This window comes from Myotis brandtii, unplaced genomic scaffold, assembly GCF_000412655.1.
Source record: "Myotis brandtii unplaced genomic scaffold, ASM41265v1 scaffold389, whole genome shotgun sequence".
Taxonomy (NCBI): Eukaryota; Metazoa; Chordata; class Mammalia; order Chiroptera; family Vespertilionidae; genus Myotis; species Myotis brandtii.
The window spans coordinates 1691685-1712661 of NW_005364914.1; the positions used below are offsets into that span (position 1 = coordinate 1691685).

General features: G+C 47.8%; 1 protein-coding gene across 1 annotated transcript in view; it reads left to right on the forward strand.

Moving 5' to 3' along the window:
* GRIP1 (glutamate receptor interacting protein 1) overlaps nt 1-19013 on the forward strand; it is a 406109-nt gene extending 387096 nt beyond the window's left edge. Inside the window, exons 21-22 of the mRNA XM_005872692.2 lie at nt 13831-13977; nt 16400-19013. Of these exons, the coding sequence (XP_005872754.1) occupies nt 13831-13977; nt 16400-16624 (372 nt within the window). The 3' untranslated portion in view covers nt 16625-19013. The remainder of the gene's footprint in view (nt 1-13830; nt 13978-16399) is intronic.
* The last annotated feature ends 1964 nt before the right edge of the window (nt 19014-20977 follow it).

The following is a 20977-nucleotide window of genomic DNA, read 5'->3' on the forward strand; positions in this document are numbered from 1 at the left end:
AGGATGTGGACAGGGGGTGAGGGTGAGGGCAGGATTGGGGGGATGAGGGGACATTGGGGGGATAAGGACACATTTGTAATATCTTATTCAATAAAGGAAAAAAATAAAAAGAGGGCTGGCCCCTCCTGGCCCCTCTTACCCTCTTCTCTAACACTCCATGCCCAGGCAGAGGAGAGCACGCTTCTGACCCACCTGCCCTCAGCATCCAGGGAAAGGACACCAACATGTACGGAGCGCCTGCTGTGTGCTGCATGTCACCGGTGTATACCCCTCACAATAGCCCTCCTCAGCAGATATTTACTATCCCCGTCTATAGGACAGGGAACTAGCAAGTACAAAATAGAGTCACTTTTCTTCTGGAGTAAAGCAGTCTCCTCCAGGGAAAAGTATCGATAGCCCAGCAATACAAAAGGCCCGTCTCCCCTTCCCTCCTGCACTGGCTGCATTTAGCACAGACGGTGATGGTGAATTGGATGTGCAAATTGTTACAGTTGAGGTCAAAAAATGGCTGTGCTGAAAATAGATCTTGTGAAAAGTTTTTCGAAGGCATCCTCCACTGACCCAGCACAGCGAGTGGCCGGGGATGGACTGGCTGAAGCTGTGTGGGTGTGTGGATCAGGAGGCCTCACCATCACAGACACGGGTGGGCCAGCTTTACCTAATCAATGCGCTTCACTTCAGTGCATTTCCCTCATAGCTTCCCTTCCTTCTGAATTGACCTCAAACTAAATAAGACTCTGAAAAATAGACGGTGGCTGGGCATCATGTGACACCTAATAGGATCTGGTGAAGTGGCGGAACCTGCAGCCGACTGTACGGGATTCTCAGAGTGGTTTTTGCTCACATCTCAGGCCTCTCTTCCTTTCTGAGTGACTTCAGTTGCTCTGATAGGCCAGCAACGTGGTGGCTGTGAAACCTTCAGGGTTGAAGTGGTCGGGAGGAGAAATGGTCATGAGAACTCACTTCGCTCAGAGCCGAGACCTTTGCCTGGAGGTGCCTTTTGAACTCTGGACGATTAGCTGACACCTTGGAAAAGCACAGTGACGTGTTGACATACCTGAGTGATCCTTCACTGGGTACCACCAGCCTGCACCAAGCCTTTGTGAAAATTACTCTCGTGTGATGGTGTAGAGAAGGGGCTAGGGCAAACCGCGGCGAGCCACATGTGGCTCTTTGGCCCCTTGAGTGTGGCTCTTCCACAAAATACCACATGCGGGCGCGCACGTACAGTGCGAAGTTGACTTAAAACTTTAAGTAAAGTTTATTAAGTTAATTTTAGGGAACGTTGTGGAGTGAAAGAAGATGTAGTGTCAAGGACTGAGAAAGGTATGTTGAGATGGTTTGGACATATAGAGAGGATGAACGAAAGGAGATAGACGAAACAAGTATACAAGACGAGTGTGGATGGGAGAGTTGGAAGGGGTCGACCTCAGCGAACATACCTCAATCAGATTGAGGACGTTTTTAGCAAAGGCCAGCTTAGGAGTACCCTAATTAAGTTAATAACAATGTACCTACCTATATAGTTTAAGTTTAAAAAATTTGGCTCTCAAAAGAAATTTCAGTCGTTGTACTGTTGATATTTGGCTCTGTTGACCAATGAGTTTGCCTACCACTGGGCTAGGGAGTTAGAAACACACCCCTCCCTCAAGTTGAAGACTCCCCCAGATGGAGTACCCAGCCTGACACATGGGGTGAGTGCTGGTTTTCAGTTCCCTGAGCCCCTTGGGTGCACTTTCTAAGTGGACCTGGTGGAGGAATTCCCCAGGAGCTGGGAAGAGCCGAGTGAGAGGCTGGGGGCATGGGCAACACACCATTCTGAACACGTTTGTGTTCTTTTCTGGTGGCCATCTTTCTCGTGGCCGTTGGCGCTTGGAAAGCTGTCTCCACGAGAACAGTGTGGGCCGTTCCTGTCCAGGCCGGCGCCTGCAATCGCTTACTGTCGCTAGAAGCTGACCAGGAGGCTAGGCGTGAATGAGCAGGTATCCACCCCCATTCCTGGAGAGGAAGACAAAAGGAAAAGCTGCCCATCTCCTGGTGACGGACGACTAACGCCTTCACACAGCAGAACAAAGTGTGGGCTTGTCTTTCAGTTTCTTGGGTTTCATCTGACTCTCATTGTTTGCGCCCATGTTCCACCTAGTCTTCCTAGCCATTCCTTCTCTTCCTTAGACCTTCAGAAATCCTGAACTCAGGTCAGAATCTAAGCGGTTTCGTTCATTTCACATCATTTGCTCCACCAGGCTCCACCAGGTCCCGGCAGGGCTTCCTTGAAGTTGTCCGGTTGTCCATCTTTCTCATGAGCCCAAATCGCTAGCCATCCTTCCTGACACTCGAGAACAAAGATAACTGAAGCCCCACTTCCCGTGTGGATGGGGAGGAAGTTGAAGCTGGACTGATGGTTTAGTACTTTGTTGGGGGGAGGCAGGCTGGGGATCACTGGGAAATGATACTCATGTCCCCTTAGACCACTGCCTGTCAGACTGTCCTGGCTGAGTCACACAGTCTGAAATCATTTTATCTCACACGTCAGTACACACATACACCACATTCATATATGAATGAATCCAAATTTTGTACACTGACATCTTCTATTTCTTGTTTATTTCTTCTTAAATGTGATCGCATGAAGCTGGCTTTCAGGCTTATTAATGGGTCACAACCAAAAGTTTGCAGACTGCAGCCCTAGATAACAGTTTGGCGTGTGACCCTCTGCTGCCCTTTTCTGTGATGACATGGGGTGCTTGTTCAAATGCAGACTCCTAGTCCCCACCCAGACTTAGCTGGCCAGCATTTTCTGGGAGGTCAGGCCAATAATCTCCCCTTTAGCAACCCCTTCATTGGATTCTGTTGCGCCCAAAGATGGAGTATCATTCCTTTGGATGTTGCTAACTAGCAGTGATTCCTCTGTTTCGGTGAAGTCCCAGGCAGCACCTGGGTGATGAGGTAACGAGATGAGGTTGCATCTTTGGCCCTGGAACTCCGAGTTTTATCTTTGCAATGAATTCTGGTTTGTCCTGCAGCTTATCACAGATTCTTCCTCTTTGCAAGTAAGGCGACTGGGATCTTCGCTACAGTTTATTGATAACCCTTCTTTCCCGCCTGAAGCGTGAATATCCTTTGGTGTCCACTTAATCCATTTCTGAGATGAAGTCCAGCTTCACTTCTTTGCACAGTGTAAGACAAAAAAAAAATTTCAGTAGAGTAGAAAGTTCCCCACATTCAGAGCATTTGGACTTTTTAAAATCATATTGACATTTCCTGTGCTCTGTCGTGCATGTTTTTCAATGAAATTACATGCCTTATTTGTATGCAACTATTTTTATTTTTCATTTTGCAGAGATATTTATTTCCACATCTACTTTTACTGGCAGCTTCTGGTGGCATTTGCGTCACTGGGAAGCCGGTTTGTTTCTTGTGGCTGCGTTTGCTGCCACTGACTTGCCCAGCCCCGCCAGCGCGCTCTGCGGTTCCCACGCGTTTGAGTGTTTAGAGAGGGGACTCCGTTCTTCCTGAGAGTACAAGCGTGTTCTCCTCGGAAGGACGCCCTTCTTGGTGTTCCATGGCAGCTTCTTCCACAGCCCTCCCCCTACACGCCCCAGAGGAGCAGGCTCAGCCCCGGCGGGAATGTGAAATGGAAGGACATGCTTATTCAGCCCCAGGCATGCTTATTCATCCTCCAGGCCTCTGGAGTTGGTGCTCAGATCAAAGGAGCCCTCACACCAGGCCTTCTTCGAATCGCTAGTGTAGCATCGTCTTACTGTGGAAGTCACGAGAAGCTAAAACTACAAACTGGATGTCTGAGCCTTTTCTTTTGCCTGCCCCTGTGCTAGACAGCTTCTCCCCTTCAGGCGAGGAGTGATGAATGAGGGAGCACCAGGCAGGCCGAGGCTCGGTCCCAGCCTGACAGTCCTCAGCCGCCTCACTTCCCAGATCCTCGGTTTGCTCACTTAGCACAGAAGGGACAGCTGATTATCGGGAGAAGAGACTTCAAAAACAGCATTTTCCCTGGGGGAGTTGCCATCCTTCAGATCTCGCCAAAGCCATGCACTGTCAGAACCCCAGAACATGAGGTCTCCTCAGGATCCCGGACTTACAGGAGGTCCAGCCAGCTGCCTCAGAGCCCCCCGAGGTGGGGATGTGGGCCAGAATGAGACCTGCTCCAAAGGCAAATGGGGGGGGTCTAGTTACCCGTCACCGCATCAGCGTGACCAGCACGTTCTCGCCCTGTGAAAACAGGGCAGCGAAGTATCTGAACGTTGTTGAGGGACCATGGATTGTAGAATGAGGGTTGGAATTCAGGTTGTACATTTTATGTAATGATTATCCAACCCTGACAATCTTCAGGATGTATCATTTTGGTCAGCTTCCCTTGTCTATGCTCCTGTTAAAACAACTTTTCAGAATGTGAAAAACATAATTCATATGCAAATGATTGGCTTGTATCAAATATCTATCTATAGATAAATAGGTAGGTAGGTAGGTAGATAGATAGATAGATAGATAGATAGATAGATAGATAGATAGATATGTTCATATTCTCAGGCTATGGGAGGGAAAGAATGTGGGAGTAAAATTTCCAATTTAGAATAAAGATGCTCAGTGACTTACAGGGAAATACAGCAAAGCCTTTGAGGTTATCTTTTCTAATGGAAAAGAATCATTTGCATTCTACCAGACAGAAGTCGCTTTGCATCCTATCACTTTGAGTCTGAGCTCTGCTCTGAGCAATAGAACTGGTAAGTCAAACAGAGTTGCTGACCCCTAGACACAGATGGCCCTTGGGCAGGCTTGTTAGACAGTGGGGGGTATGCCTTACTTCTCACTTTTTGACCATGTGTCTTATCCCTTCCGTCCTGCATCCACCACCACCCCTCTTCAGAGGTGTGCTCAGCTTCCCTTAGGTCTGGCTCTGGCCTGCAGAGCATTCATCTCTTCCTGATGTCTCTGTGGTGATCAAATATGTTTATAGGTTGTAAGAGACTCTGTTATCATAAGATATTCTTTCATCTGACCAGCGGTGTAGCTCTCTGAGGGTCACCCTGTCTCCTGACTGTCCAGGTCCTTGGAGAGAAGCCTGCTGGCCACCTCCCTCAACCATGGCTCTTCCCTGCTGCTTGTCTAGCAGATCTGTGGTAGGACGTGATTATGGTCCAGCCCAGGGCTTGTCTCTTTCTTTCCCTCAGGTGGGGTGCCGAGATCTTTCCTTGCTTGAGAATCTTTGTAGTGTTGGGCCACAGCAATCCCTGGAATGAGGAAATGCAGTCAAGACTGTTCGTGCTCAGTGCAGCAGGAGTTGGTCAGTTGTAACTTGTTATCCTTCCTGAAGGACAGGGAGCCTGGCCCTGAGTTCCCTCAGCCCAGAGGGTGGGTGGAGGGCTGGTCTCCCACCCAGAGGAGCAGGTGGCCGCTGGAGCCAGGAAGCCCACTGGGATGTTGTGGTTTATAGTAAGGCATGTATCCCTGGTCCATGTCCTCACGGCACGGGGCTCCAAAAGGCCTTGGAATGTCCTGGGTGTGGAGAGCGTAAGGGTGTCTTTAGCTGTGTTAATGAGGTGGCTTTTGGACAGCACCCAAGGAGGAGGGAAGGGAGAGGGCTTGGAGGTTGAATCAATCACCAATAGCAATGGTTTGATCAAGCAGGTCTAAGTAAGGACGCCTCTGTAAAACCTAAAAGGAGAGAGAATGGAAAGGTTGGTGAACACGTGGACGTGTGGAGAGAGCAGTGCACTCGCGGGGGCTTGAAGCTCCACCCCTTTCCCCACACCTTTCCCTATGCGACTCTTCCATCTGGCTGTTCCTGACGTATCTTTTATAATAAACAGGTATTTTAGTAAGTAAAGTGTTTTCCTGTGCTCTGACAGCTGCTCTAGCAAATTATCAAACCCAAGAAGGGGGTTGTTGGAACCTCTGATGGATAGCCCATTGGCCAGAAGCCCAGGTGATAAGCTAGACCTGCAATTGGCACCTGAAGAGGTCGGGGGGACAGCCTTGTGGGACGGAGCCCTTAACCTGGGGGATCCGATGCTATCTTCAGGCAGATCGGGTAAGACTGGATCTGAATTGTAGGACACCCAGCTGGTGTAGCAGCATTGCTTGGCGGTGGAGGGGGGGCACCCCCCTGCCCCCTACACACATGTTGGCATTGTGATCATGACCTTTTTACCCACAGAGGCCTGCAGGGAATGAGGTCAGTAAGTTGCAGAGGGAATCGGGAAGGGTCAAGAGCTGGAGGAGAGCCAGGCCGGAGCAGACCTGGCAGGGGAGCATGAAGGCCAAAGCAGCGGGCCAGTGCTGTGAGGAACCGGCAGCCTCCTGGGCAAAGGTGCCGGGACAGACTCGCCGCCACTGCTGGCTGGCTCGGTGGCGGCCAGAGCACATGGAAGGGGCCAGCGACAGAGCTGACGAGGATGTGGTGTCTGTCAGCTGCCATGGCTTGGCTTGATCGCCTGGAGAATTGGGAGAATGATCTCACGCTTGCCGCTTTGATCTGATATGAAATGATAGACATGAGGTGCTCTGCACGAATGGAGATAGCCAGACCTAAAAGCCGGGCGCTCCCTTGGTTGGGACTCAGCTCTCCAAGGGCCAGGTCAGCCCCTGACTTGCTCACACTTACACTGGTTCTCTCACTGTCGACCCCCGTGCCACAGCCCTGCCAGGGAGCAGCAGGAGGCATAGTGTGAAGCAGCTGTTCTCCTCCGCCAACAGAGACTCGCAGACAGCACTGCCTTCTCTGACCCAGTGAGTCTTGAAAGCCAGGAGCTGGAGAGGCATAAACTGACATGGCCTCCTTCCTCTTGGGCGGGAAGAATGCAGCTGGGAAGGTTGTGCTTTGTTTTTCCTTTCAGCCCCCCAGGTAGTGCAGGATTGTTCTCAAAACTGATGTTCCGGGAATTGTCAGGTTTGAAGGAACAAGGCGACCCCCGCAGAGCCTGCAAGAATGAACTCAAATGCCTGGTGCTTTACGGGAAGACCAGTACCACCTCTGAGAAGTAGGTGTCGGTTTGGTCCTTCAGGCCTTTGGACGAGGGGCTGAGCCATAGAGAGGCTGCAGTGCGTAGGAACTGCTCCTGAGGACACGTGTCACTCAGAGTGACCTGCCGAAGATCACAGGCCCAGCTGCCCTGAGCATCCACGCGGGGACAGCTGGCTCCGCTGCGAAGCTTCTCTCACATGTCAGACTGAAAACACAAGCTGGAGGTCTCTGATCTTTGCCTCGAGGACATTGTTCAGACGCGTGGATAGAAATAAAAGGCAAGGCTCAGCGTGGATGGCGGCGAGCCCTCTGCCTCCTGCCAAGGCTCCGTTCGCGGGAGGGTTAGAAGAGTTGCAGCACATGCTGGCCAAGGGTTCAAAGGGAACCGAGCTTTGTGGAGCTGTGTCCTTGCCGGAGTGTTATGTTCCATGTTCACTCGCCCTTTTAGAACAGAAAAATCTATCCAGGTTCCCTGGAGGCAGCCTTTGGTCTGCTCAGAATAGAGACCCTACAAGATGAACTGGCTCACATGGGCCGGGGTGGACCGGGACGAGCTCTAGGAGCAGGAGTGTACGGGGATGCCCATGGAGAGCCCAGGAGGGCTCTATGGGAAGAAATCAGTAGACATGAAGCATTTTTCATCTTTACTTGCTGGGCCGTTGGAAATGGATAAAGGCTGCCTGACCAGCTAGGAGATTATGTCCAGAAAAAAAAAAAATCATGACTTGACAAACACAGCTAATGAGGTCAGATATTTTAGTACCAAATCCCAGAGCTTGTGCATTCTCACCGGACCAGCCTGTCCATCAACTTCAAGAGTCAGCATCCCCATTAGCAGGAAGGGAATGAATGTGCTGCCGCGTTGTTGGAGATCAAAAGCAATCATATGTAGGAAAGTGCCTGGGTAAGGGAGGCATGTGTGCAAAAACAAAAACGAAAACGAAATGGCCTAACCCCCGGCATGCTTAGAATTATTTTTGGACGGGAAATAAATCAGAAGTAACCACCACCAATCTCCAGTGGGACGGGGGGCGGCAGCTACCTGGCACAATTTATTATTGCTGCTTTGAGCGCCGTCAGCTGTGCTGCCCAGTTTTGTGAATTATTGATTTCTGGAATCTTATCTTTCGTGGTCATTTAAAAATAATTTCATTTTCATTATGTGCTATTTATAAGCTAGTTCCAGGAGAACCACAGAACTGGCTATTAAAATTCAGTCCCTTCTCGCCTTAGGAAATCTTTCCAGAGAAACAGGTTACTTTCCAATTTAAACCGCTTATTCGCCTCTTATGCAGAAGAGTTTACCATAGAGACATGTCAAGTCTGAGGCCCAGGAGAGTGAAGCCTCTTGGTCAACAGCTGTGCCCTTCACCTGCTCATCGGCTCTGCTTAGCATCCACCTGTAATGCTTTGGTGAATGTATTCCCACTGGCTAGTGTTGGCATCGTTGGCTGCCACTCACCTTTCTGCCCCTCCTGGGTCCTGGCTGTGGAGCAGACATCCAAGAACCACCGGCCACCTGAGCAATGAAGACGTCACTGTTGTGCCAGGCCCATGCCCAATGTTCCCCCAGTGCAAGGATTCGGGGTCACTGTGCTGGAAAACATGCCTCAGAGCTCAGAAAGAAGTGGGCTTCCTAGAGCTGCTTGTGAGTACAGGCTTTGCAACCCTCCCAGGCGGGCCCGGAGTCTGCAGGGCAGACGCCAATCCATGTACCCAACCAGCCGTAAGCACAGGGTCCCTAGGACTCACAGGAATGTACCTCCAGGAGGTTCCTGCCCCAGGTGTGCTGCTGGTCACTGGAGAGAACGTGGCTGGGAATAAAGGTGGGAAGGGGGCACAAGGACAAGAGGTCCCACAGACAAGGCACAGACCAAGCCAAAGGGCACATAAGCAGGGACCCTGAGCAGAGAGATTTCTCCCTCTAGGAAACAGGGCCCGAAGGATGCAGGGTGCCACAATCCTATTAGCCACCCACCTCCTCCTCCTCTGTGCCCTCATCCCCCCATTCCTCTTCCTCTCTTTGGGAGAGGAGCATGGGGAGGGGAGGGAAGGACTGGTACATAAGCCAGAAATGTTTTCTGCAATCAAGGCTCCTTGGAGGTATGGCTGATTCCAGATGGGGAACAGGAAATATCCATAGTGGGGCTGTGACAGCTGGAGCTAGAAAGCCAAGAAGTTATAACAAATGGGTCATATCACAAGGACATAGGAGTCAACATTAAGGACTCTCCTTGGTCAAAGATGAGGTAATTTGAGCATCCAAAGTAACGATGACACAATTGATCATCAAAGGTTTATATTGATATTTTACTTAACAAAAGTCATTCCTCCTCCCAAAAAACCCTCCCTGGGACACCATTGGAAGTATTTAGTGCCCTAATTTCCTATTCTAAGGACAAAAGGAAAGAATTAGCATTCCCTTTGCTGTTCTTGTACAAACTCTGTACTTCAGAGTAATCAAATAGCACTAATTGAGGAAAGGAGAAGTCCTCTTTACAAAAGAATTGTAGCTAATACAGAAGATATTATAGGATTAGAAAAAGATTATCACCCTGCAAGCCCTAATGAAAGTATTTATTCAGAGCAAGGTCATCAGTGGATAAAACCACTAGATTAAAAGTTGATAGGGAGCCTTACAGTGGAGAAATTGAGCTGTCATCACTGGAACCCAATGTCTAGTGGACTAGACATTGAGTGACAAGATGTCATAGGAAGCACACTGTCCATCTGTGATAATATATCTTTACTAGGGGCCCAGTGCATGAATTCGTGCACCTTGAAAGGAATTGTGGGCTGCGAGGCTGCGGTGGGGATAGGGGTGGGTCTTGGCCCATCCTTCGTGCCCCAACCCAGCCCCTCCTGCCGCGGCCCCCAGTCCCCTGTCTGCCAGCATCCCCACTCCTGCCACCACTGCTCCCACGTGCTGACAGCGATGGCCCTGCTGATGGCACAGAGTGGTTGGGGCTGGCGCCAGCAGCAGGTGCAAGTGGGGGCTGCTGCCCCGATCGCCCTTCGGGAGCAGGGGGAGGTGGATAAGACCTGAGGGGCGATCAGGGCTGGCAGCCACCGCTCGCACCCGCTGATGGCACCAAGTGATCGGGACCGGCGCCAGGTGCTGGCAGTGGGTGCGAGCACCAGGCGGGATGGTGGCATGCAGGAGCAAAGAATTTTCAGTAACCACCAGGGGCTTGCCTGAATGACAGTGACTGGCACCCTGCCTTGGTCTGGCACCTCCGCTTACCTGCTCCACCATCTGGCCTTGGCCTATGCCCGCCATGTTCTGCGCTCTGCCACCTGCTGCTGATGCCTGCCATGTTCAGTGTGCACCCCCTGATGGTCAGCACACGTTATAGCAACCAGTTGTTCGGTTGTTCCGCAGTTTGGTCGATTTGCATATTAGCCTTTTATTATATAGGAAACCCTTCCCCCTCTGACTCCAATCAAGCATCCAGAGCTCACATCTATTTAGAGGACATACGGGGGATAAAAGAGCATGCTAATGACAAATGACACCATTTCCACAATAAGTCAGCAGCACAGAGAAAACAAGACGGGGGCATACTCTAGATAAAAGGACATTTAAGAGATAGAGCCCAGTTGGTATGGCTCAGTGGTTAAGCATCGACCTATGAACCAGGAGGTCATGGTTCGATTCTCAGTCAGGGCACATGCTCAGGTTGTGGGCTCGATCCTCAGTAGGGGGCATGCAGGAGGCAGCCGATCAATAATTCTCTCTCATCATTGATGTTTCTATGTCCCGTTCCTTTCCTCTCTGAAATCAATAGAAATGTATTTTAAGGGGCGGGGGGTGGAGAAAGAGAGATTGAAAGCAAACATAATGTGTGGACCTTGTTCGGATTTGAGCAAACCAGCTCTAAAAACCACTTTTGAGACAATCAGAGAAATTGTATTATGGACTAGGTATTGGAGTATATCAAGGAGTAAGAGTTGATTTTGCAAATGAATTAGTGGCATTGAGGTTACATAGGAAGAGTTCATGTTTTTTAGAGTTCATACTGAGGTATGTAAGAGTGAAATGGCATGAGGACTGGTATTTGCCTGAAAATACCACCCCCAAAAAGAAAACAGAAGGGTGGATGAAGTAAGTGTGGTGAGCTATTGATGGTTGTTGGGTCTGACTGGTGAGTATGTGGGGATTCATTGTTCTACTCTCTCTGCTCTTGAGTGTGTTTGACATTTTTTTCATTAAAAAATAGCTTTCTCCTAGCAAAACTTATTGTGGTAATTATTTCCCAATATGTTTATGTCAATTCATTATTCTGTGTACCTCAAACTTATACAGAGCTGTACGTCAATTGTATCTTAATAAAATTGGGAAAAAATTAAAAATAGCTTTCTCTCCTATCCTATGGCCTATGACAAATCGTGATTATAGAGGGGCCTAAAAATTCTTCTCTGAAATGAGCATTTACTAAGGAAGTGTACCATGGAGCGATCCGAACTTCTCAGTCAGAACCACTCTGTTGCAGGTTTCTAACCCTCTCTGAGCCTTCCTTTCCCTGTCCATGTGATCTGCTCCACAAACTTGGTAGAGACGGTAGCATTCTGTTTGCTTGTTAATCTGCTCACCAAATCCCACAGACCTTATTAGCCAGAAGTCCAGCATCTCCTGCTCAACCTTCCATCCATCTCTCTCCTGTGGGACAGGCCTGGCTCAATGTTAGAGGTGCTCTCACCTGCTGTGACCACCAGGTGGCGCCATTGGATCCTCGTCGGGGCCCAGCCTAGTTCACACTCCCAGCTTACGGTGGACAGTACTGACTGTCAGAACCAATCTTTTAATTTATTCAACAAAAATACCAACCCTCCTATGTGGCAGGCACCGGATTAGGGTTTGGGATATGTAAATGAATATCCCAAAGGTCCTTGCTCCTCTCAAGCTCCCTGAAGGGGCATCTTCCACATCCTCCCCTACTTCACCTGAGCCCAAGTCACCAAGAAAATCGTCTCCTCCACTCCTGATGGGATTTGCTTTGGGGATGCGGGGTGGAGGGAGGGGAAGAGCATGTTCTCATTTACTCAGTTTTAACGCACTTCTCCCCAAACATCAAAGGGTGCATTCCGATGGGGAGCGGGGCTGGATTTTCTAAACCACACACACCCGCGCAGGCGCACACGTGTCTTCTATATAGTACAGCGGTGCTGACTGCTCTGTCTTTGTGGAACTGAACGCCACAGAAGTGATCCTTCCACAGAAACCGGGCCATTTCAGATTTTAAAACCATATGCTAGTATATGCTGATGTATCAGCACATATCACGTGCCTTATTTCACAGGCTCTAAGATGCCATTGAAAATAAAACAGTCTGATTTCAGAGATTTTAAAATATTAAAAAAAGTAGTGCCTCTTGGAATCTATGAAATAAGGCCTTTTGCGCGACAGTGGAGTGCTCCGTGTCTGTAGTCAGACAAACTCAGCCCCACCATCCGTCACCTTTGTGATCTTGGGCAAGTTACTAACCCTCTATAAAATAGAATTTTCTCACCTCCAACATGGCAGTAACCACTAGGGCTGCCTGGTGAATTATGCTGACCCAGCCAGCAGGTGCTTTAGCTCTCTGTCCAGTAAAATAAAAATCCGCACCCTGGCCACTTTCCTGCTTCCTTCCATGTGTCCTGCCTCTCTGAACTAAAATGACTGGGTATAAAAAAATAAACCTGCTCTAAAAGTTTTCATCTTCACGTTTTGCTCTGAACAGCTCTGAATTTTTTACTCGTCTACAAGAACGCGTCCCCATATTATTTGTGTGAAAGTAAACTAAAAGGCATGTTTTTAAACCACGACGGTAAAAAAGTAAGCCCAAGTCATGGCTTGAAGTGTGCACAGGGTTTTGCGGAGGGCATTTGGCAGCCTTAGGACAAACAGTGGGCGCCTTTAAGTATGAAATGAGTGTGAGGCGCTAAGCACGCCCCCAACAGAGCCCCGCACTGTGCTCGGGGAACATTACATACCAGTGCGCGGGCCTCTGGGAGGCAGGCTCTTCTCTCTCGTTCACTGTTGTTTGCTGTGCCCAGAACTGTGCCCAGAACAGGGTGGGGACTCAATCCCCATTTGATGAAAGTAGGCCTGATTGGATGAGTGAAGGAACCTCAGGCTAACTCTTGCAGATGGTCAGGTGGAGAGATGAGCCTTGTGGGGAGCTTAACTGGTCTCAGGTGTAGAGAGAACCAGCTGTGGCCCACAGCTGAGAAGGGGGAATGCCTTGAGCTGCTCCACCCAACCCTCCACACATACAGAGGGAGCTGCTGAAGCCGGGCCCAGAGCAAGGGGTTTGTTACAGGAGCACTTGTAGGTGTTTTTGTTGGTTTGCTTGCTTTACCAACATTATTGGAGTCATGATTGCGGCACCAGAGCGAATAAAATGATGGACTTCACGAGACTTGCTCAGAGGAGGAGGAAACGCTGGGCCTGGTACCCAGCAGGGCCCCAGGCAGGGCGGGGCCGGAAGGAAGGGCCTTCGGCTCTGTCCTGGTTTCCAGCAGGACTGAGGGCCGCCCTGGCTGCTCCCCGCACTGGAGAGCTGTCCAGGAAAGTAGAGAAGTCAGCTTGCCCTGGTCCAAGTCTCACATGTACCTGGGAACTGCTATTAAAAAAAAAAAAAAAGAAGGCCAGGCCTCTCCAGCTTTTCTCTTCCTTATTTTTCTGTTCTGGTGGAAGTTTACAAATTCCAAGGATATTCTAGGGAAGGTGGGGGGTAGCTGCCTAATGTATTACAAATCCATTATGTGATTGAAATGAGTTTGAAAAGATGGTTGGTCAAGAAGATTCACAGGCCCCAGTCTCCAACCTGGCTAAAATGACCCCGCCACACGTTCTCCTATTCCAGGTGACCTTGTACAAGAGCTCGGACATGGAGGACTTCGGGTTCAGTGTGGCAGATGGCCTGCTGGAGAAGGGCGTGTACGTCAAAAACATTCGCCCCGCGGGGCCGGGAGACCTCGGTGGCTTAAAGCCCTATGACAGGCTCTTACAGGTAAGACCGCAGGTGAATTTTCATTAATTTTACCCTCTGAGTCTTTCTTGACCAAAGCCCCCCCACCCCCATCCTCCTTTGCCCAGGGACTAGATCAGGATAGAAGCTTTTCCTCTGATAGGATTTACCGGTTATTGAAATTGCCTGTTTCCCTGTATTGATGCCCCAGCAGATCTTACACTTCTTAAGAATGGAGCCAGTGCCTTGTTCTCCCATTGGCTGATGCTTGATAGCTCAATCTCTAACCAACACTGAACCTTGTTTACTTGATGGAGTCCTATCGTGGTCAGGTGTAGTTTCATTGAGCAAAGCAAATTCTTTGTTGTTAATCTTCACCTGAGGACATTTTCCCAGGGATTTTCAGAGAGAGAGTGTAAGGGAGGGAGAGAGACTGAGAGAGAGAAACATTGATGTGAGAGATACATCGATTGGTTGCCTCCCGCACACATGCTGACCTGACCGGGGAGGATCCAGCCTGCAAGAGGTACATGCCCTTGACCAGAATCAAACCCAGGACCCTTCAGTCTGCAGGGCCAACGCTCTATCCACTGAGCCAAACTGGCTAGGGCCAAGCCACTTCTTCTGTACAGTTTTTAGGAATAACATTTTGCAGGAAAAGGAAAGGATTGGCATCCATCTTAAAAGTGTGTTTGACTGGAATGAGTGTGTCACCAAACAGCTGGCTTTGAAAGCATGAGGCTGCACTGAGGCGTGTTCACTGAACACGTTGATCAGTTAGACAGTTTTACAACCAATTCTGGGGATCATTTTTGCCATGGCAAGAGAACAATTAGTCTTGTCCTAGAAGTGTGGGACACTTTTGTTTTCCGTTGGTGCTTTTATATTTGATGAATGAATGACTATGGACAAGTTACCCTCTAAGAGTGTCTTCCTCGCCCATGAATTGGAACTATACCTATTTGCATGCAGGTGGAGGCTATCAAAGTAGATTGGGTGCAGGTTGTGAAGAGTCTTGGATGTCATTGCAAGCTGTCAAGATGTCATACCTCCAGAATGAACTTGGATGCCAAGCTCATTCTGGAGGTATATTGATTTCTTAAGCAAAATGACACAATTTATAATTTGGAAAAACATACAATACTATCATGGGTGCGTTGGGGTGGGGGAGAGGGGAAGGGAAGATCACAGGAAAGGAGACAGGTATGGGAAAGACACTGGCACAACACCTGTCATACCTCAGTGCATCCTGGTAGAGCCGTCTGGGAGGCGGTTTGGATTTGTTGCTCAGAAGAGCTGTTAGAGTCAGAGCTGACGATTTAGGATGCTGAAGGTGTGGGTTCGGATAAAGTTGCCTATGGTGGACTTGTAGTAATAAAGAGAAGAGAACCAAGGATAGAATTATAAGAAAAACAAAATTTAAAGGACAGGACGAAATAGAGGCAGGAAAGGACCGAGAGCGAGCAGTTAAAATGGTAAGAGGATCAAAGCAAAGTAGCGTCCTAGGAGCCCAGGACGGGGAGGCTTAAGGATGGGTGGGTGTCCAGAGCAGCTGGTGCTGAAAGCCAAAGGGAACGACACCCCGAGACACGGCTCCTGTGTGGACAATTGGGGTCATTTGTATACTATGAGCGTCAGGTCAGACTGGGGAGAGAATGGAAAGTCACAGAATGGAAGCAGCATGTCGATTTTAACAACTGTTGTTGGTGAAGAATAAAGAGGAAGCCAGGAGATGAGTGCCTGTGTGCGCTGAGGAAGGGGGCGGAGGGGGGGTAAGGTTCCCTAAGAGGGTGGCTCAGCATCATGGTCAAGAGCCCGGGCTTTTTGCCCTGCGGTGTGGCTCAGTGGTTGAGCATCCATCTATGAACCAGGAGGTCACTGTTCCATTCCTGGTCAGGGCACATGCCCGGGTTGTGGGTTCAATCCCCAGTAGGGGATGTGCAGGAGGCAGCCGATCTATGGTTCTCTCTCATTGATGTTTCTCTCTCTCCCTCTCCCTCTCCCTTCCTCTCTGAAATCAATAAAAATATATTTTAAAAAAAGAGAGAATGGGTTTTTGGAGTCCACCAGACGGCCTGGGATCACACATCCTAGCGGGACCACTTACCCAATTGCTTCTTTAAGGCAAATCTCTGAACCACTCTGTGCCTCACTGTCCTCATCTGTAAATTGGGGATAATATTCATTCCGCACTTGGAGCACCTGCCGTGAGCGAGGCAGTCTGTTCTGCATGGGGGCGATGTGTCCTTGTTCCCAGCTCTCCGGGACATTAACATTGAGTAGCAGGGACTATGTTAGCCAATGAGTGTGTTATGGTTTGCCCAGAGCAGGGATGGACTTGTCAGTACAGGTGCAGCTTTGAATACCTTTAAGACGACTCCTGATGCCTGAAGGGATCCTCTGGGTTTGGGAATGATTTGAAGAACATACCAATGACTCAGGATGGCCCCTCTTGACCTTTCAGGTTAATCACGTGCGAACGCGGGACTTTGACTGCTGCCTGGTGGTGCCCCTCATAGCGGAATCTGGTAACAAGCTGGACCTGGTGATCAGTAGGAACCCACTGGCCTCCCAGAAATCTATAGACCAGACTCTCCCGGGAGGATGGAGCGAACAGAACAGTGCTTTTTTCCAGCAGCCTAGCCACGGTGGTAATTTGGAGATTCGAGAGCCCACTAATACATTATAGCAACGCTTTTTATAAAGCAGGACAAAAGACAATATCTACATGGTGCTAAAAAAAAAAAATCCCTTTAAGATTTCTGTGACGTTTGAAGCACAGATAATCACGTGGCATTAACTGCAAGCACAGGGGTCTTTTAAATCTCTCTCATGGCTCATGTTCACTTCCCTTTCCACGTAGAAGAGGTTTCTTTTTTGGTGATCACTATGGTATGTGGAAGACGATTCCCTGCCAAGCCCAATGGTAAAGAAACAGAAAAAGAGGTAGGCCACCCCTCCCACAATGAACATCGGAGGGCATTTTTTACAAGCTCATCTTCCTATCGATTTTTGGAAAACGTCTGTTTGAAAATAGTCTCTATGATAATTTCCTTAACTCACTTTGAAATCAGTTTCTTACTATGAAGTCATTAATCCGTAAAGCTGGCTCTACTGGGGGAACTAGTTTGGTGACTGCCGGGCGGCTGCTAGGGGAGGGGTGCAGGTAGAAAATTATCCTAAGATGTTTCCGCAATGATGCACGTGGGCGCTCCTAATAGGTGGTGGGAACTGTTTTGCCCAAGTATAGGAATGATTTTAACTAAGATGTATGCTATTCCCTATGCAACAAATGATCAAACAGGATATGTCTTGTTACCTGTTGGTTTTTTTTTTCCTTTAAGGACACATTTTTAATAGCTGAAAATCTCAGATAATGAATTAGGGTGTTTAGTAACACTGAGAGTTAGTTATCTTCTTTTTAAAAATTCAAAACTAAGAATTTAAGAATGAAGTCTATTAAAACGAGGTTTCTCTTAAGGATAGGCAAATCAAACTCATCTTGCTTGACGTGTTTTAAAAACAGGTTCTGTTGAGGGGTGTACAGCACATGGACTTAAAAATGACACTGGACTGTCTTTTGTTCTGAGCCATGCCACGCACCGAGATTGTAAATACACTTTCCACAAAACGCATTGCCAATTATTACCATCCCTCAGAGCAATAAACTGTGACAGTTGCATTAATGTTTGTCAGCAACTGTTTCCCTTTGTTCAGATATTTTGAATAGTTACACTAATAACTGTTATTTGGTGAATGTAAAAAACAAATAGATCTGTATATTGATTGTAGAATATCCACATTGAAACAGTTATTTTCCAGACGTTGTTTCATTTTGGTCAATAATTCAAACGACCGACCGCTTAGATGAAGCATTTGAACACTGTGTCCTTTGTTTAAGGAAAAAGTTCACTTTTCTTTCTGTGCAGAGAAATATATCATTTCGATCACATTTCAGGACCGCCAGGGCAAGAAAGTATAAAGCAGAATCATGTTAGAAAAAAAAAAAAAAGATCATGAGTCACTTAAATATGTATTTTTATTTGTAACAAACAAGTATTAAACTGTAAAGTATTTTTGTACAAATTTAATACTTTAATAGCATGGTATTTATCGTCTATGTATGGTTTTGGGGAATTCAAAATTGTTGCAAATATTTGTATGGAAAAAAAAAAAACACCCTCTACCAAATGGAATAAACAGTGATTTTAAAAAGCCAAAAAAATTGGACATGCATTTTTTTGGTGTGTTTTGAAAGTGTTTTCATGTTCTAGACTGAGCCTTACACAATGCTTATTGCTACATGATTTTTTAAAGGGGGAGGTTTTCCATAAACTTGAAAAGCAGCATGGAAGAGTGGGAAGAGCAGAAGTTTTGAAATTAGACCTGGGCTGGAATGCCAACTCACTGGTGGCATGAAATTCACCGGGAGTAATTTTCCCACCTGTCATACCGAAGGTTGTATCTGCTCTCCAGGACTGTTGTGAGGACAAGGTGTGAACACACGTGTAAGTGCTGGAACAGTCTGCCGACAGGAACACACCCAGGACAAAGGCATGTTTATTTTAGGTGGCATCTGCCCTCAGAGAACATACATGTATTCTATGAAATATTTACATAAAGTATTAAAAATATACAAATTTTAATTAGTCTATCTTTAAAGAAAACAAACTACACTAATAGTCCCAACACTTCCATTTTTGCAGATTGCCTTGCAGACCTTGTAAATTCACAGGAACAAGACAAGGATGTCCATTCTCACCACTTCTGTTTCACAGTTTACTAAAAGTTCTAGCCAGGGCAGTAAGACAAGAAAAGGCACCCAAGATTTGAGACGAGATGGGTCACCTGAACTCTTCTGGAGCCACCTGCACAATAACAGGCACCCAGATTTGAAAGAAGTAAAACTATCTCTATTTGCATGATATCAAAACTTGTGTTTCAAAGGATACCATCAATAAAGTGAAAACATCCACAAAATGCAAAAATTTTTTTGCAAGTAATGTTTCTAATAAGGGACTTCTCTGTAGACTATGTAAAGAACTTATATCTCAACTAGAGGCCCGGTGCACGAAATTTGTACACGGTGGGGAGGTGGGTCCCTCAACCCAGCCTGCACTCTCTCCAACCCGGCACCCCTCGCGGGATGTCCGACTGCCTGTTTAGGCCCAATCCTGCAGTCAGACATCCCTCTCATAATCCAGGACCACTGGCTCCTAACTGCTCACATGCCTGCCTGATTGCCCCTAACCATTCTGCCTGCCAGCCTGATTGCCCCTAACCATTCTGCCTGCCAGCCTGATTGCACCTAACCGTTCTGCCTGCCAGCCTGATTGCCCCTAACTGCCTTTGCCTGCTGGCCTGATCGCCCTAACTGCTCTACCCTGATGGCCTGATTGCCCCCAACTGCTCTCCCCTGCTGGCCTGATTGCCCCTAACCACCTCTGCCTCAGCCCCGAGACCATGGTTTTTTCTGGAAGGACGTCCAGGTCTCTGGAAAGTCTCCTGGTCTAATCAGCATATTACTCTTTTATTAGTATAGATGTTATCCCAATAAAGTTAATAAAAATTGTCTGCAAATTATGCTTACACTGGAAGTGAACCCCTTATGAATTTTATTTTAATCATCACTATTGGTGTACCTGTAGGTGTAAAATTTGGCTTCCATACTGTCAGCATTTCTTGGGGGCCAGACTTCAGAGACTTCATAGATAGTTCTGAGGTCTCTGGCCTTGCTCTGAAGTTACTGGCTGTCCAAGTTGTCACTTGAGGTGGTGAATTTTTCTACAAGAATTTTTGTCTTGGTCTTTTCCTGGATCATTTTTATTCAGTTCCTCATTTGGCCTGTGATGATGGCCACATATTGTTGGTTTTATAGCTTTCGTAGGTTTTCTTGAAGGGGTAGGAATTTTTGGAAAGGCTCCTTTCCTTGAATTCCCTTAAATTCAAGGAATTTTCACCTCCATGGATGTCTTTAGTACCAGGAAGGACAACAGAGTGAGCACAGGACATTGGTTTGTGAGGAAATGGCTGGGATGAAAGGGGAAAAAGTCTTCATGAGAAAAAGTATGGGTTGAGGATGGAATCTGCCAGGCAAGACCAGGGAGTCTTGGGGAGATGCCACTAAAGAAGAGGAGAAGTTTGGGTGTGGCCCTTTCATCCTGGACACTGGACCTGGGTTAACAGGGCTTCTTCCTCTTTTACTTCTTTTGGTGAATGGGGTTGGTTGTTACATAACTGTGCTAGGAGTTTGTGGTTTCCTGGTCATCTTCACCATGTCAAAATTTCCCAGGGCCCTACCCCAGGCCTCCTGAACATATGCTTTTCTCCAGGACAATGAGGGCCCACACCTCCTAGGCTTTAATTAATCAGGAAGCCTCTCCTCCAGCTAATGGTAGCTCTGGGAGAGAAACTTAGACATCACAAAGCACCATCCTGACACTCCCATGGGGAGGGGTGAGGAGGCCGAGATGCTTTGGCAAGAGAAAGGGGGCATTTCTTTAGCACTCAGAAGCCTTCTCAAACTTATTGACCCCATGTTCAATTGACCCCATGGGTCACATGGTAGGGAGATGATGCTTCCTCTAAATGTTTCCCTAGGCCACCCATTTCAGTGGTTCATTGTTCTTTCTCATCCTTCACCATTAGCTCATTTTCATAAGATTTACCTAAAATCTTTTAAGGTAATGTGACTGTCTCTGTGGAGATGTGAATCATCCTGCTTCCCTCGTACAGGTTGCTCTTACGCACCTTGAAAACCATTCTCTTGGCTACTACCAGAGAAATTTTCCATCTCACCCCCCTTTCTCCACTGTCCATGTGGCTCTCCCCAGCTTTCTGTTTTCAATGTTGAAATCATTGCCTTTAGGCTGTTTTTAATAGAGTTACTCAACTGATTATCTTAGCTCTGTTTAAAATCTTGGGGGTGATCATAGTAGGTATAGTATTTAGATTTGGGGTTTAACAGTGTAAGGTGAATGAGGCAGGAATTCAAATTCCCGAAGTTGGGCTTCCTGTTTGTATGTTGAAAACTGCACCTCCC